The sequence below is a fragment of the Hyposmocoma kahamanoa genome, unplaced genomic scaffold, assembly GCF_003589595.1.
Source record: "Hyposmocoma kahamanoa isolate Upper Pololo Valley unplaced genomic scaffold, ASM358959v1 86, whole genome shotgun sequence".
Taxonomy (NCBI): Eukaryota; Metazoa; Arthropoda; class Insecta; order Lepidoptera; family Cosmopterigidae; genus Hyposmocoma; species Hyposmocoma kahamanoa.
Window position 1 is genome coordinate 8,380,417 of NW_020654289.1, and position 18,811 is coordinate 8,399,227.

Below are 18,811 nucleotides of genomic sequence, written 5' to 3' on the forward strand. Positions count from 1 at the left end.
GTCGCTATTTCTGAGGTCACAGATACAATTCGATCATGGAGCGAGTCAATGTAGAAGACTGACTTTTATACATTGCATTGTATCGGTTCTGGCAGTTTATGGTACCGTCGTTGTTTCCGATTTCCATAAACAAGTGCTTTAGTTACTTACTTTGGGATCAGAGCAACGTACACACGTTAAACAAATAAATGTTAGACAATATCACTTGATAAATAATAATTGCTAATGCTAATCATGGCAAACAGCTTTTAGCAAATAAAATAATTGAAAATTAATTTGGTAATAAATTTTGTTTGCGAAACAGATTAGATACTAAAACCTTAACATACCCTTAGCATCTTACGTGAACCTACTTACTAAGTACTTGTTTCACTAATTATTACTTAGTTATAAAAAGTAGGGTAAGTATACAGTTAAGAAATACGTGATTCATTTATGTAATTATTTTCTTAGAATACCAAATTAACTTTACCAATACCTCATGATAACTTCTGATACTTTTTCAACACTGTTTGTTTACAAAATTCTTGTATACTTACATATAAAACTTTCGGACATAATTGAATTTGATTGATTACTTACACCTGTCTCATTGCAGTGGCATTCTTGGCTATGTCATGTACATTTGTCGAAGTGGCAATTGGCAAAGTGATCCTTCAATTATTATTAAGTTCATATTTAAGATTAGTTGCTAAATTCACTTTAACAAAACGATCGTAAAACAGTATGTACAATTGATACTCTACGACACCTGACCCCCTAGCCAACCTTTTGTTTCTGAGAGCCTTCATTGGAAAAACGTGTCAAGGAATTCCAGTTTTTTGGTTATAATTAGAATTTATATAATGTAAATTGAAGACCAAATTGGCTTAAAAAGTTTCTAAAACGTCATTCACTTATGATTTAACAAGGAAGTCGTGCAAAATGAATTTTACGGTTCACAGGTTACAGGTATGTTTAATACATTTCACATTGATCTACTAAGAAGCAAAAGGTCGGCTAATTATCTTAGGGCGTCGGTTGTACCTAGAGCTTTACAAAACATGATTTTTTCTAGCATTGGCTCCACTAGTCCTGCGCGGCGCGTGTCCACAGTGCTCCGCGCAAGAGACTCGACAAATCCGACGCACTCTCGCGCATATCCAGAGAAATTACCCGTGGGAGTGGGCTAAGATCGTTCGTCAGTACGGATGATTAATTAACATTCAGTTTTAAAAGCAATACCTATGGAATATTTGGAATTATATTATTTATTAAAAGTAAACTAATACTAAGTGTTTTCATTTATAGCCCTTTAGTAGTAAATTACGTTTGATTGGATTACTTTTTTCTTGGGACAGTAGCTACAACTATACGAAGTAACAGTCCCGGTGGTGTATGTGCTACTGCTACCACTTATGGAATGGATCTGCTAAATACCATTGGCCACCTTGGATTCCATTAAAAAACTTGCCAAGAGGCTAATCAGTGACTTGGATTTAGTAGAGGCGAAGTGAAATAGGCAGGGTGGCAGTATTTCCCTGGACGAGCTCATTCCCAAGGAGCTCCATTGCTACTACAAGGAGCTCTACTGCTACTCTTGTCCTACTATTGGGCAAAGGCCTCCCACACTTTTTCCATTGATATAGAAGTAATATATTTGAACTAATTTGTGCAAAAACTGTAATTACAAAAACTGTTTTTCTTGAGATTAAGTAGTTGGTATATGACACGTAATAATTATACGTGGCAACGTCATTTAACCTCAGGTCAGATTGTAGCCAAGCTTTCGTCTATTATACATTTTAAAAAAATGTGTCAGATTATCCATCCGGTTCGGGAGTTTCAAAATGGCCACCATGAAGATGTAACGATTTCCCGCGAAAAAACGTCATAAAATAAAGCTATTGAAAAAAACTACAATCTAAGATCTGGCAGATGGCAATATGGCCAATTAGATGACTAGCCTGTCCTGAAGGACGAAAAATTTTGCTACTACCATCCGGATCGAAATTATCAGTAATAAATGGTAACTGGCACTCTAGGTACTTATAGAATTATTCATTTGCGAAAACAAACATTATTCGCATTCGGGACAAAGTAATCGCGGCGGCGCGCAGAAATTTTTTCTAGGAATAATACGCAACCACTCTAATAATATTTCTGATCTAATCTTAACACAAAAATATGTAAGGATAAGTGGAAGGTAATTAAAAAATAAGTCTTCAATTAAGTGTCACCCTTTTTTATGTGTGCAGCAATGAATTACCTAAGTATGAACAATAAGGTAGTGATAACGTAATTCTAAGAATTGGATTAATTAAATAACGACTAATGATTAATGTTTAGTGTCAATTCAAACAGACTTTATCTAGCGCCTACATAATTAATAATAACTAATTATGGATATAAAAAGCCCTGGTAGCTTAATCGTTTGACCTACCGCCTCTCAAGCAAGGCCGTGGGTTCGAATCCGGGCTCACACCTTTGAGTTTCTCGGAATTCAGGCGGTAAATTTAATTTGAAATTGACCAAGAACGACACGTCGAAATAGATTCACAAAACTAAAACTAAATCTTCGCCTGAGAGGAGAACCGTGCCCAGTAGTGGGAGGTATAAATGAGTTGTTGATGATGATGAATTATGGAAATCCCACTGCTGCTTTCACGTATTCGTATACCGTATACATAGGGCGCACTATAAGTTTCCATAACTGGCCACTTACATAAACAATATTTAAAAAGTAATTACAACATTTGAAAATGGAACTCTTTGGCTGTACAATACAGTTTGTTTCATCTGCCTGTCACTTGTTTTCACATTGTGGCGTCATTTTAGAAATTGGTTGTCTACATCACCATGGATTTAATTCGTGAAAATTTTCGTAGTATGATTTTCTACGATTTTAAGTGTAATTTAACAGCTCAGCAGAGCTTCGCTCGGCTTCAAACTGCTTTTGGCGACGAAGTACCATGCAAGACGACTATTTATAGCTGGTTTGCAGAATTCAAACGCAACTGTGTGAATCTCAGTGACGAATTTCGTGATGGTCGCCCGTCCACTGCTGTGAACAACAAAAACGTCGATGGTGTGCGCCGTATGATCAAAACAGACAGGCATGTGACCTACTATGAGATTCGGGCATCTTTAGGTATAGGCATGAGTCAAATGCAATCAATACTACACAAACATTTGGGTGTGAAAAAGCTGTGCTCTCGGTGGATCCCACACAATTTGACTAAGACTCAAAAAACGGATCGCGTCACTTGGTGCAATGCCATGCTTACCAGATTCAACGAAGGAGCATCAAATTTGGTGTGGGACATAGTAACAGGTGACAAACATGGATTTATAGTTACGATCCCAAAACAAAGCAGCAATCGACCGTATGGGTCTTTCGAGATGAGCCGAAACCAACCGAAGTGGCGCGCGTGCAAAGTGCCTCTAAGCGAATGATTGCATCTTTTTTTAATAAAACAGGACACGTGGCTAATGTTGCTTTGGAGAAACGTTGTACCGTGAATAATGATTGGTACACGACCATTTGATTGTCGGAAATTATTGACAAACTCCGTAAAAATAACCGTAAACGCCGTATCATCTTTCACCACGATAATGCCAGTTCTCACTCGTCCAGACAGACTAATGAATTCTTGAAGGTGAACAACGTTGACTTTATAAGCCAACCCGCGTACAGTCCCAACCTGGCACCTTGTGACTTTTATTTATTTACAAAAATTAAGAACCAGTTACGCGGTCAACGATTTTCATCACCAGAAGAGGCTGACGAAGAGTATGAAAAATATGTTTCAGAGATTGTCACGGAGGAGTGGCATAAATGTTTCCAAAATTGGTTCATTTGTATGAAAAAGTGCATTAACGCTAACGGAGAATATTTTGAGAAACAATAAATGCATTACTGACCATTTATAGTATTTTTTTCTTATTCATTCCGGAAACTTATTGTGCGCCCTCATGTACATAACGTTGTCTTAGAGTGAAAACTACGCATACACGTTTTCTTATAGTTCTTTTTTACTGATTTTTGTTGAAGAAAAAATATAAACTTCTTGCTCAAATATATTATTAAAGTAATATAGTATCTGAAAGAGGTATAATTTAACTAATTAAAATGTTAAAATTTATCTTCGTCCTGAATACATAGAAATCATTATACGAGGTATTCACTCTAAGACGACGATAAGCAGAATTTATAGAATCAAATATCAATCCAAGAAACGTCAACACAAGCGCTATTATCACAGATTTGAAAAAAATGGTATTGATGTTGAACTTAGAACACCAATTGTAAATACAACTGAGAGGGTTAATTATGTTATTAAGCGTTTGCATAATACGTAGTAGACTTTCAGTCTCGCTGCTGCATTACCGCGTCGCGGGAAAAACATCGAGACGTTGCGGTCTAGAAAATCCCGGGAAAAACGACTTTCGAGATTATTTTCAAACGTAAATTTCAAGGGTGTGTAAAATGTCGCAACATCCATGTTCCTTCTAGAACCAGTCCCTTAGAGAACATGGACGTTGCAACACGTCCGAAACGTCGAGGTAAAGTAAAATATTTTTATACACGATTAAGTCCCGATTTAAAATCAAATAATGTGTGAAAATCGTGTTAAAAGTTTAAATCTATTGTATATTATAATTTATTATATACAGATAGACAACATACATAAAACTACCCTGAGCATATGTAAGTGTATTTACTTTATTCAACACCTATCAGAATAAACCTAGAAAAATGATATTTTCTTAAGGTTAAATGGCCCTGTTATTGTTCTTATAATACTTATATGATAACAATATTCCTAACATGATATCCTGATAATTTCTTTTTAAGCAGACAGTAGGTATATACATATATGACGTCAGTGTACTATTTTTGGATAGTTTACATTAAATTAGTTTAGATGCGGAAAAGAATTGACACCAATAACAAAAAACGAAGCAAGCAAGGGTTTATAGAACTCAAGTTACATAAACCCATGCCTCGTTCTTTATCACGTCAAAGTTCAATTAACAAAGTAATTTTTATATAATAATAATAAAGTACAAATTGTAACATGTTCTTTTATTAACATCGTTCATTGCTCACGCAATGGGTACTCTTGCACTCAGAGAGGGGAGCTGTTAAGTAAGAGGTTACAGCACGACTGCGACTACCCAGCATTCTGTACCTATTCGTAGTATCGAACGCACCACATCGCACGCAACGAGTTTGGCAATTCAAGAAACAAGATCCGGGTCGGTTCAACCCGACCAGAAAGTAAAAGTGTCCCTCGAGTAACACCAACAACATGCAGGTAAGTCTACATATAACATTTTCTTCTCCATTTTCCTTCAAACTTTTGAGGAAAACTCTTCATAAATAAGTTTGAAGTTTCGAAGGATAGTAGGTTCTGAGTTTGTCTCGTTCCAAAAAGTTTCAACTTTTAATTTAATCGCTATGTAAGTACATTGACATTTAAAAGAGGACATTTAAAGTTTAAAAAAATTACATTTGAAAATTAAGTGATTGTAAATATACGTGCGTGCCCCATTCGCCTAATTTTAATGAACATATTGGTCTATCTATACTCCTGTACTATATGTGTAATATAACAAAATATAAAGTATATTATTTAAATGTACCACATAGAAATAACAGTAACTTAACAATAGTGCATACAGCACTTACATTAACCTCTCTAAATAATTAAGTAATTTATAATTGATTCGTAATTTCCTTTTTTTTTGTAAAAAAAAAACTACATAAATATGCCTCCTAATCCACAATCTTCAAGTTTTCAGTGATTTAGTAAAACGAAATAACAGTTGTGTTCCACTTAAATCCGCATTACAGTTTTGTCCCGGTTTAGTTCCGTTGTTATTTTCTTTCGGTCCATACACATTTCTTTACGTAACTGACCGGAAAGGCGTCTACGAGTAGCACGTAACGTAAATGAACGCCACCAAAATTACCTAATGCTAAGATAAGATTATAATACCTAGTTAGCAATACTAAATTGTACAAAACTGTCTAATTGGCAACTAATTAGCCCGCTGTTGATGGTTGACTAGCATTAGTAACAATATATGTAGGTACTTTTATGTAAAAGCAATTTGAGGTAAGGACTTCATATTTTTCCAAAATGTCGACACGTTCCACTTGACGGTTCTACTATTCTAATTTCGAAATGGTAAAAAAAAACTGTGCATAACGTAATTGGTCATCATCATTACCAGGCAATGCGAATCGAAATTTAAACATAGTTCTCTGTTTATGGACATCATGTCCTATCGGTGGCGTTCAAGATCCTCTGTAGCCCAGTTATTGTCCGGATCGTATCCAAGATGGCAACCTTGGTGTAATAGGGCCACATCAGCAAAATTAGAACTTGTCAGGAGAGATGTATAAAGATTTTACGAACTTAATTAGTCGATAACTTTTTATGCTTAACTAGGAGAGTTATAAAATTTCACATAGGTATATAATTTTTACATGTATTATTTTTATAACTTTCATTTGACAAAACACTTGACGTAATGATCACGTATCGCTTTATGAGTACGAAAATAAGCATACGCACATAAATTATTTAACATTTATCCTAAGCGGATTTTACCTATTATTAATAGAATTTATGTACGCTGTCTAAGGCTCAATTTATATTGCGGCGGAACGGAATGGAAGCTAATTTTTGTATGGATATTATAAATTGCACAATGAATTTTATGGTTTTCCGTGAAAGATTTTGGCTCGTATCTAGTTTGAATGTTACACAATAATTGGCCAGAAAGTTCACTATGTAATGTATAACATCGTTACAAAAGTTCGCGTCCGTTCCATTTCGTCGCAATGTAAATTGAGACTTAGGCGACATAAGCACATGAGCCATCAGTGTAAATGTTTGTGCAATGTTACATTAAAATGTCTATATTTTTTAAAGATATCATAGTTTAAACGAACTATGAAATGTGCTCTACGGACTACGCTCTACGGAGAAATGCATTTTTATGACATGTTTAAACTTAATATCCGTCCTATTTTTGACCCAGGTTGCCATAATTTCAAAGTCAAATTAATAATAGGTTACAATAACAAGTTTATTGTCCTAGCAAACAATCACAATGTAAAATTATTACGTGTCTATAGTTTTCTGGTACCGGTACCGGTCGTTTCGTCTTGAATGTGTTACATGGCCACTGCACGCCATAGGTCTTGTACATACAAAAAGGACCAATTAACACTGAAGGTTAGACATAAACCACAAGTTATCTGCAAAATATGTTACGATAAAAATACCGCTAGGTAATCAAGTATTTCATCTAAAATTTTATGTAATTGTAGGTGATTTATAAGTTAACAATAATATTTTTAGGTTACTGGTACTTTCGATAAATTATTATACCTACAGTCATGCAATTAGGTAGTTAATCTGTTAATTATAAAGATGTTGAATTATACATGGTTTTCTTTCAAGTTTTCTGACTTTGCAGTATTGTAATGCACCACCATAACACCACTTTATTATCAGATTATTTTAATCGTCATTTGTTGAAAAATATGTTTATAATAAGTTTAGTTTAACTATCTATACCTGAGTATAGATACTACGCTGTTCATCTCAATTTTCCATAAAAATACTATGATAGGGCTGTACATACCTGTGGCCCACCGTTCCTATAAGTCATTCCTAACTAAATTATTATAATTATGAAAAACCTTCGTTTTTCGATAGCCTTGTCATCTTGGCATCCTTGTGTTTGTTGATCGTTTAGATCAAAGTAATTTAATTTATTTATATAAATTTGCAAAAGCAATATGTAAAACTGTTGAATCAATATGTTTAAATTAGAAGCATTAGGACATACAAATACTGGAAGTTATTTAGGTGATTTGAGCTTTTGTATAAGTTTTATCTGCACAATTTATTATTTTTAATCTTATGGGAGATTGCAGCTATGAGATGAATATAACACATTTCACGCTATCTTACGATGATATATTATTATATATGTATATATCAGATCGCTGCTCACCGCTCGCTCTCTATGATTACAACAGGTAAAAATAAATAATTAATATTTTAAACAACTTTATGGAGATGAAATAAGCGGTTCCATTGAGCGTCGCTGTAAAATGCATATCATCTATTATTACACCTACCAAGTAAGTTATTTTTTTTAGTAGTAAGTAAGTAAGTTATCTTCCTATGTGTTTATTTCTTAACAATTTATATAAAGTGACAATTAAAGTGTTTATCTAACAACTAATAACACGTTATTGTTGAATAAACAAAACTACACTTGAAGTGATTCCCTTTTTCTCTAAATAAACTTATCAGTTTCTCAGTAAATCGCAAATTATTTTTCCAAAAGTAATATTTTATACATTTTCCTATACACTGCAATGATCCTACAAACAGTCAAAGGTTTCATAAACACGTGTCTAAGTTTTTGCGACAGTTGAATGCAAGGCTGTGTCAGGCGAGCGTTTTCTTTATTGTGCAAGATAAAATTGGGTTTCTAACTTAAACGTAACTATGCACTTATTAGTAACCGTGTCACAAAAAGTGTATTTAAATGTACCAACTAGGTGTGCAGGTATACATATTACCTAGTTAATGAGTAGCTATGTCTAAAATCGATACTATTTTGTTATAATTATTAATACAAAGATCGAATACTTAGAAAAAATTGCTTCGATCCGGCCGGATTCGAACCGACGTCTCCTAGCAAACCGTGCCAGACACTATGCCAACTAAGCCACTTCACGAATTCTTCTATGTGCTTGTTGTCGGATTTTTGTATTTGTTTTTCAACGACTTTTTAACCTCTACTCGATCTTTGTATTAATAATTATAACAAACTAGTGGAGTAATTTTACAAAAAATAATTGAATATAAATTCAATAAAAATTAATCGATACTATTTTACAAGAAAATTATTTGCAAATTACTAGGAATAATATTGTATTTCATTGCTATGTAGAGTTATTTTCTACAGTCAAATGCATAAAAGTAACTTAAGAATATTTGTTATGAAAAGTGTGGAATAGAAAAGATGAAGGTCTAGATGTTAATCGATTGAAAATTAAAATGAGTAGAACAAGAACGTTTCTCTCTAAGAAACACGTTTAAAAATTTCGCTGCATAAGTTACGGAGTCGCACGAAATACATTGACATCGTTAAATGTACAGGTTCTACTTTTTATTACAAAGTTCTTTTCTACTTTAACTTTCCTTCATGAGTGTATTCCAATACCTAGGATAGGCAGAGACAGATTAACATACTCATGTTTTTGGTTGCCCCGCCATATTTAAATTAGTATTATTATTTTTGTAAATTTTTTAATAAAAAAGGCACAAACTTACTTTGGTTCCTTCGCATTACTAGCCTAACCTTCTTTTATAATTGGTGACAGATATAACACAAATATAGGTAATTATTTATAAATGTACAACATCTTATTATTATTACGAGTAATTTATCTTCAATCAATTTAGAAACAGAATTCATTCTCATAAATCGGAAATTCCTGCGTACGAAGCGTGATAATAGGAATTATAATTTATAATTTTTGAAGTATCAAAAGAGTTATTAGCAAAATAATCAGACGCATGTGTTGGTGTGTTAGGCGCACTGATTACTCAACCTATTAAGTTTCCGAGCACGTACAGAGCGATGGTGTCTTGCTCTGTCCGTATTATTTATATGGACTTGGTACAATCGATGAAAATCTTCTGGCCACTATTATCACTGGAGATTTTTCATATGACAAAGTTCAATTATATACACAATTAAGTTTAATTATTTATTATATTAGCATTACTGCACTTAATGGGACCATCTGCTAGTTTGGAATATGGGTGTGTATTCGTCACTTATTATACTAAATAAAAGTAGGTATCCCAAAAAGTTGTACTCATAATCTGAAATGGTTATCAATAACAAACTACAAAATGATGAAATTTTTTTTTGCCACTTCTCCGCAGATAACACAAGTTACCCTTGTTGTTATTATTAATAACAAAGATCGAACTCGGCTGAATGAATTTGTCTATGTGTTCGATATTAGTTATTAATAATTATAACAACCTTGTGGAGTAATTTCACAAAAAAATAATTGACTATCATAGTAGTAGGTAAAACATCGTGATGATTGTCACTATAAACTTAAAAGAAGTCATCCTTTATCCATGCTGCATATTTGAATTCGAGCGATTACTTTGATAGTTTGAAATAAGATTTTAATTAGAAATGTCGAAAGTATATGAGACGGTAAGTACGACGTGAAACTGTAATAATTGGGTCCCAACAGACGAAAAGTTATCACAATTCCAGTAGGTGTAGTATTTTTTAGTTTTTACAAACTTTTTTATAATAAACAATTTATTTAATCACTACAAATAACAAAATTATTACTTCGAGTATAGAAAAAGTGTTGTCTTTACAATAACTTTTGCTTACGACTATACTTACCCGTGACCGCACACAACTCACGAATGTCCTTTGTCCTCGCGGCGCAAGCGCAAGTTTCGCGGGTTTTTCTCTCCCCTTTTTATTATATACTTACTAGCAATTATTTAAATTTCGAGTAACGTTGAATAAATAGTCCAAAGTAGTATTTACATGTATGTTTTCTTTGAGGTACCTAGTGTAAATGAATTCCAATATACTAAAGTACATAAATGTATATACATACTTTTCGATATTACAACTAAATGAAAACGACCCTACGTAAACGAGGTATATTTAAAACTTCAATAAGATACTTAGACCGTGTGTAAACATATGTAGTTCATTAAGTAACACGTGGTTTTGCAAACATTCACAAATAAGTACTGGTTTACCTCTTTAGTTATGAGCACACAATCCAATGACGTAGTGTGTAGATGTGATGCAGAGACGACCTAAGAACGCAGTGATGAAGTACCTTTACTGAATGAATTTTAATTGATTGTAAATTGTCTAAACTTCACAGTCAACGAGAAGCCAACAACCTCAAGTGATACCAATTAAGTCCTTTAATTATAAACACAAGGCTCTTAATGTAGGGTAGGGTACAGAGTAGGAGGAGTAACTTGAAATATCCGCCAAGGTAATCCACTTAAAAACAACTTTGTACATTCTAAAAGCATGAAATTTTAAATCAAAACATAGTGAAACTTTACATTCGATAGTCTTTGCAACTACTTAATATTAAAAACCTACTCATTATCTATTAGTTTCATTTGGCAAATAATACGCACCGCATACTATGTTCAACAAATATTGACGACTATATATCTCGTAAATTTCGTATGTCATAGTTAATTTGACCGCCTATTGACAATCTAGCATTTGCATAAAAGTAAGAATAAAACATAAATTTAGCAATTTAAACATATTAGAAGGTCACACTAGTTACTCTAATCAAGAACACCGTGATATCTAATCCAAAACCAAGATAATCGTTTCCTAAATAGGTACTGATGGGATTTTTTAACTTCTAAGCTACCCAGAACGTCTAAGTCCAGAAACTGCCTATCATTTACCTACTTCGACTGTAAGCAATCACACGAGCTACATTCTAACTGCAAACTAGCAGTCGAAACGCAGTCGGAACGCAATCGACAGTGATGCTAGCTGTACAATTGTCAAGAGCACGCACGTCAAGTTTGATATGTAAGATGTAAATTCAACTTTATAACATTTGCGATAAAAAGTTCAAAGGGTCCCGTTTGATGTATTCTTGACTATACCATTGTGTAAGTACCGCACGTTGACATCAATACCACGTCAATACTGTCACTAAACGAAGAAGAAAAGTTTTGGAAAATAAGTTTAAATTTGAAAAAGTGAGACATGTGTTTAGAGACGTATCGAATTAATCTGTGGTATCGTTTTGAACGTGCGATTAAGTTCCCGTAGTACCCCATATAAGTAAGAACCGTATATAAACCGTTATATGAAAATAATTTACGAAATATTTTTTGTTAATTACAGGTCACACACATCTTAGTCCTATGCACAATGGCGGTAGCCTGTTTGGCACAGACACAAAGACCACCAGTATCTGACACAGCTTTAGAAGATGCTTTAAATGACAAGAGGTTCATTCAGAGGCAGTTGAAGTGCGCGTTGGGCGAAGCCCCTTGTGATCCCATTGGCAAACGGCTTAAAAGTAAGTGATACGTACGTGTAAGGGAGGAAATTGTTCGAAGCGTGGCATGCTGGCACTCGCGAGTTGGTATGATGCTTCAGAGTGCTGGCATGCCTATGGCATTGGGGATACTCCTCGTATTAAGTGTAAAGCACACAGAGAACGGGTGCGGGTTGGGCGCGTGTCGGGTCGGGAGTACGGCGGGTGTAATTCCGTGCATTTATATGAAAGACAACAAACCACGTGCGGGCGCGGGACCCGACATGCGCCCGTCCCGCACCCGCTTTCAGTGTGTTTCACGATTTAAAGTTATCATCATATCAGGCAATCGGTGTGGTTGTTTAGCACATTATCATTATCTGGTACATTACATCATATCTGTCGTAAAAACGGAGACATTTGATAATATAGTACTACTTTTTAGCACCAGCAATAAATAACTTCCGGACACATAATTCGAGCCACCACGCATTTTCGGTATTAAGTGCCCTAAGCTTAAACAATGTTTGATTGATCAAAAACTATTATGCAATTTGAAACTAGTATACTAAACGTCTTTTCCATAAGTCCTTGTAGGGAATTTGGATTTGCAAAACCGGGGAAACTTTTTTCTTCGATGATAACACTATTTTTGTATTCTAGCCCTTTTTACGACAAAAATGTGAGGTGGCTCGAATTATGTGTCCGGGAGTATATTAACATTTTCAAATTGTAAAATAAATTGCCAAATGCCCATCAAATGCCGTTTATTATTGCCATTTACATGTTTGAGTTCAAAATGTAATTTGTTATGCTTTTGTTGTATTTTGCTTAATTTAGTTTAATTTAATGTACTTCTCTCGACAGCTCTAGCTCCTCTAGTACTCCGAGGTTCCTGTCCACAGTGTTCTCCGCAAGAGACGAAGCAAATCCAACGCACACTCTCTTACGTGCAAAGGAACTATCCACAACAATGGGCAAAAATCGTCCGTCAATACGCCGGATAAAGTTAGACTTCTTTTAATATAACAGTGACATAAAAATAGACTGGTTTGACATAACGGTTAGGTTTCAATCTCCAATAACTAAAAATTCATCGCCAACTAGAAGACTTTCAATGTTAAAATCTTTCCAAACGAATGAATTCCACCGCTTAGCAAATGTTCGCTGCGCTTTCGGTTTTGTGTAGCAACCGTATCGCACTATGGGTGTCTTCAAATTAGACGCTCATAGAAACGATGCAATGGCGCTGTAGCCGCGCCTCTGCAAATTTTCATACATATAAGCGCAACTGCAGCGCCACTGTTGTTACATGGGCGCGCCAGTTTTGCAGTCTCAATTAGTAAATTATAAATTACTGAAACTCTACAGACGTGCCGCTACCGTTTTACTTGCAATGAAAGTCGACTGTGTGAACGGGCCTTAATATTCTGGGTCTAATGCCTAAAGGCCGTCGTCAGTCGTCGCTCTACCTTTGTGCCATCCGACTTTGAAAAAAAAATGACGATGGCCAATCTCTACCGAGCCAAAAACTAAGCCATATTGTTATACCACTACTTCACTATGTACTTATTGTGCAACTTACCATTATTACCAGGGACTACCATAGGCAGAGTATATTTATCTAAACTTCAAAAGGTACACACGTAATGAATAATTCTTTGAAATCCCGGAATGATTAAAAATAAAAGGCATAAAATCAAAATGTATTAGTGATGCTGTACTATATGCTTACATCCCGGGAATCTCGGTTATTTATTATGATTTAGTTATATGTTGAGCATTGGCTATAGAGCCATTAGCTTAAACAAGCAACAAACAATTAAGAAACTCAAAACTTAAACTAGAAATTAATTTGTAAAAAAACTGTAACTACAAAAACCCTCCGTTTTTCACTTTTTTTTCCTTTTCGAGACTTGAGACTGATATTTTCAGTCTCGGGAATATCGAGACATTTGAGCCTTAAATTTTAATTAAACGTGCGGTACTAAAAATCTACTAAACAACGGACATGGCAACACTATAAGATAATAAAGATTGAAAGAGAATGATAGGAATAATAAAGTCTCATAATTTTTGATTTTATAATTCGAGTTAATAAAGAATTTAGTTAAAATATTCTGTTTTGACTAGTGTGTATAAAATAGAAACCTATTGTTGAAGTAGTCTCGAATAGATTTTCGAAACCGCTTCGAGTCTTGATATTTTTTCCGGGACGCAGAAATGCAGCGAGACTGAAACGGCCCATTTACTACCTGTATGGCAGTATGCCGCGCAGGCAGGAGCCTGCTTACACACTGTCCTATGTATGGCCCACGTACGGAGTCTCACAGGACACATTGCAGAATTACTTCCTGGCCTGCTCGCCGCGACTACATTTATAATCCTGTATTACGCGGTGGACGGCAAGGCGGACTGCAATGCAGGATAATGAATAACCCCTTATAAGACTTATTATAAGTATCATAATACAGTTATTGCTACTTACTTTCACTTATTTAACGCAATACTATACAATAATACCGGAATTTCATATAAATATGCTGTGTCAATCCGATTTCTACTTATTAATAATAAGAAAAAGAACACAAAATGACACTTGTAAAAATATTTTATATGTTTGTTAAAATAACGTCTTTGCAATTTTTATAAAATATATGTAACTAAAACATTATAAGCATAAGCATTAATTTATCTTATCAAATTGTATTTTTATGTTGTTTGTATACATAATATTTCTATAAATGTACAATGTGTCATGTATATAAATAATTTAAATTAAATGTGTGAAAATTACAATATTGATTGTACTTATATATTTACTTAGTTACCAATGATAATTGGAATAAATCCAGCTAAATTATTTAATAATTATATTTTAATAACTTTAAATAAAAAATAGACAACGAATCGGTTGCCTTATTTGTTTTGTGCTCTATTTTAACTGTTGAGCTGTGATTGCTAAGGTACTACATAGGTACTCACAGGATTTTCAACTCGGCGGATGACGATCACTGTTGCAGTTGCAAACTTATAATGTTATGAAGCTGATGATGACCCAGTACAGTGGTTTGAGTTTAAAGTGCTATTGCAGTTAGAAACTCTTGACTTATGCTTAAATAACCATAGCATGAAGCTACGTTGACTTAGATAAAAATGTAATTTTGTTATTTATATAAAATTAAATATTGGCGGTCACTTCTTTTCCTGTTTAGCAATTTTTACATATAGTTTTTTGGGATCTTGCGAACGTTGTATGTATTATTATATCATATATAACGCGATTACAACTGACAAAGTCATTTAGTTAATTTTTCTCCCAGGAGTCGTGATGTGTTAAAGAGTACCAGAAGAATCCGAAACCTTCGAAAAATGCTCAGCAATTTTTAATGTTTCTGATTTTTCGTTGCTTATATTTTATATATAATCCTTAATTGATTTGCCGTTTATTATATACATATAATCTTTAATTCGGTAAGTGACTAAATATTTATAGATATTCTTCTTTTTGACATGTGCGAAGGGCTCAAGGCACAGTACCTTCCTACCTATACCCTCCCGTACCTATACCCACTGAGGGCCCAAATATAGAAATATTTTTCCATGAGGTCAGTGCGATATGGATAGAAATGCGTTTAAACATCCCGTTGACATTGTCAGAAAATATGAAATAGACTATATACGAATTGTTGAAAGTTATCGTGATATTGCAGAACGTAGTTCGAGGAATATCTATACTAATATTGCTTTAGCGTTCATAATAAACGTTATAGGTACTCAGAATTATCCCACTCAGCCTCAGTTGCAAAATATGAGAGTATTAGTTATTCACGTGGTTAGGCAATTTTTTTTTATAATGTCAAGTGACGGGACGAACAAGTCGTGCGCCTGATGGAAGGCTACACGCCTGTCCTTAACAGTTGCAGTGCCACTCAAAGCTTTAAGTTGCAAAGATTTGAGGGGCACTGCCACTGCGCCCGCTGAGACGTAAGTTGACAAGTTTCATGTGCCTGTAATTTCACCAGCACCCTTACCCTTCAAAACCGGAACACAATAATGGTGACATTACTGCTTAGCGGCAGAAATAGGTAAGGTGGCAGTACTACCCTGAACGAACTCTTTCAACTCTACTGCTACTAACTAATTTGCTCCAAAGGAACATGCTACTTCACATCCAGTATAATTTGGAAAAAAATGCTTAAAAACATACCATAGGGGAATTTAATGGTAATGGTTAATTTGAAACGTATTGGACGGAAAATGCATTTAAAGTTATAGAACTTTAAATTTTGCTGATATCAACAATTTTTGTTGGTAGTTTAATGAACTATTTACAATACAACAAAGCTTCTTTATTGACTCCCTGTTACAAGAATGGGCATTATAGGAAGTGTCTGTGCTAGCCAGTCTGCTAGCTAAAATAAAATTACGAAAATAACATGAGTCATGAAATAATTATAAGCAAAAAGTTAATTTATATTTTTGTGGTTATTTAGACTGACTACAGCAAATGACTCGTCATTCGGTGATGTCGGGAATTATGCCCTAAGTGCATAGCTTCAAGGCTAAGATGGCGATGAACACAATACCCCAGTTGTGTCAGTCGTTGTTACTGCTTGTTGAACGAAATTATTCGACAACCGAAAGGATCGCTCGTTGTCTAGGCAATCAAAAAATTTGCCCATGTACCGATGTCCGTCTGTCGGGTGATGAATGATGCTGATGAGCAGACACACTGGTTTATTTTATTACGTTGAAGTTACCTAATATATGCTTAATCAAGTGGCCTTAATTAGTAGTAGTAGCTTAACAGTGGTGCCAGATTTGGTGATTTTTCGCCCTTTAGGCTATTTCGAGGAGTTCTGTGGCGACAAAAAAAGCGATTGGCGATTCGGCGATATGTAGGCCATTTTTAAGTAGGAAAAGGCGATTTTAGGCTACTTAATAAAATTTGTGGGGAATTATAAATTTGATGGGGAATTGTGTGGCGAATGGAGTTGTATATGGAAAATAGGAACGATTTCAAACAACTCGTTTGTGTTTTAAATTTTTATTGAATTGATATTCAATTATTTTTTGTGAAATCATTCCACTAGTTTGTATTAATAAATATAACAAACTCGTTTGTGGTATAAGTATTTCTACAAGTGGAGAATTGGGGAATAGGAACTTTGCTTTTCTTGATTTTTAGGGATTTTAAATAATTAACATTGGCAATTCTGGCGTGGGCGAATATGGGCTACAAGGCGCACATAATTTGGCGAATTAACTTCGCAAAAGTCTGGCAACACTGTAGCTTAACGCTCTAAAATACATGTCCACTTGTCTAACCTGTGATGAAAGCTTTAAAGATGAGTGTGGAATTTGTTCTACGACATAAGACTTATTTCGTTCTCGTAAATGATCTGCGGAAACCTCAGCTAGATGTGTTGTTTTAGTACCGATTCAGCCTTATCACTCTCGAGGTGGTCCTCCGAAGAATAGAGATACATAACATAATAGGGTCAATAACGACGCCATAGATGAAACATCTAAGCAGCTTATAGTAGTAGGATAAAATGCGGAGAAACCTCCCATCTTTTGGCTTCGCGCTTAGTGCCGCCATCTGGGGATGCTGTAAAGTACAGTAAAGTACCCATACGGCGCATATACCTACCTAAAGTGCGTCCCAATATGATACATGCAATTATTTTGTCGGCATGATTCGTGCTCTTAATTTTTCTATGTGAATTTGTGATTTTAAGTGCCCAGTAAGTAATAATTAAATAACATTGTAATGACATTGCTGTTCATTTCCTTTTTAAAGCCAGGGAATATAAACCACCCTAGTTAGAAATACCTAATAAATAAATTATACTTTTATTCTATGCTATATATTTTCATTTAACATTAATTTCACATCCGGTTCCGATGATCTTTGACTTTCAAATAATTTTTTGTAATTACGTTTCCCGTTAATAACAAACGCACAAGTCGAAACGGCAGACAAAAATGTCATAATTTTTTTATTCTAAAATAAATACGGAAGCAGAGGCTTTATTTTTGAAGAGTTACAAAAAGTCCTAAGATTTTATTTTTGGGCTTTTGGCTAACTGTTTTTGACATTGACTCTTCATCGAATAGACAAGTAGTTTATAATGTTTCGTCATTTGGAATAGGCTAAGGCGTATAATAAAAGGGGGCATTAATTATCCTGCATTGCAGTCCGCCTTTGCCGTCCACCGCGTAACGCAGGATTATGAAGGTAATCGCAGCGTGCAAGCCATCCTGCAATGAGTCATGCGAGACTCCATACGTGGGTCATGCGCAAGATAGTGTGTGAGCAGGCTCCTGGCTGCGCGGCGGACTACCATGCAGGTAGTGAATGCGCCGATTAAACCATACTGCCAGAACTTAGATTTTAATTATTCTTCAATGATTTAATTTACAGACAAAGCTGTGACGTATATTTAAGGCAAATTGCCAGATTTTGAGTTAAATTGTATTTGTTGTAGAGTGAGAATATAATTCTTAATTTGTGAGTCTGGATATTCTCTTCAAGTCAAGAGTTCTCAAAAGGTGGAGTTAATAAAATCATAAATGAGGAAATATTGATATATTTATTAATTACTCAGGGTCAGGTCAAAATTAAAAGACAAGTATCCAGTATGAACATTGACTTACAATTATATGGACGTCGGGTCCGCGCTAAAAAGTGTCCGCACTTGT

General features: G+C 34.7%; 1 protein-coding gene across 1 annotated transcript; it reads left to right on the forward strand.

The window, feature by feature from the left end:
- Window positions 1–5,144: 5,144 nt before the first annotated feature.
- On the forward strand, window positions 5,145–14,615 carry LOC113234689 (ejaculatory bulb-specific protein 3-like). The gene is made up of 3 exons (XM_026470128.1): window positions 5,145–5,300; window positions 11,968–12,145; window positions 12,971–14,615. Exons 1-3 carry the CDS (start codon window positions 5,295–5,297, stop codon window positions 13,108–13,110), a joined length of 324 nt encoding a protein of 107 aa, XP_026325913.1. The 5' UTR covers window positions 5,145–5,294; the 3' UTR covers window positions 13,111–14,615.
- Window positions 14,616–18,811: the final 4,196 nt, after the last annotated feature.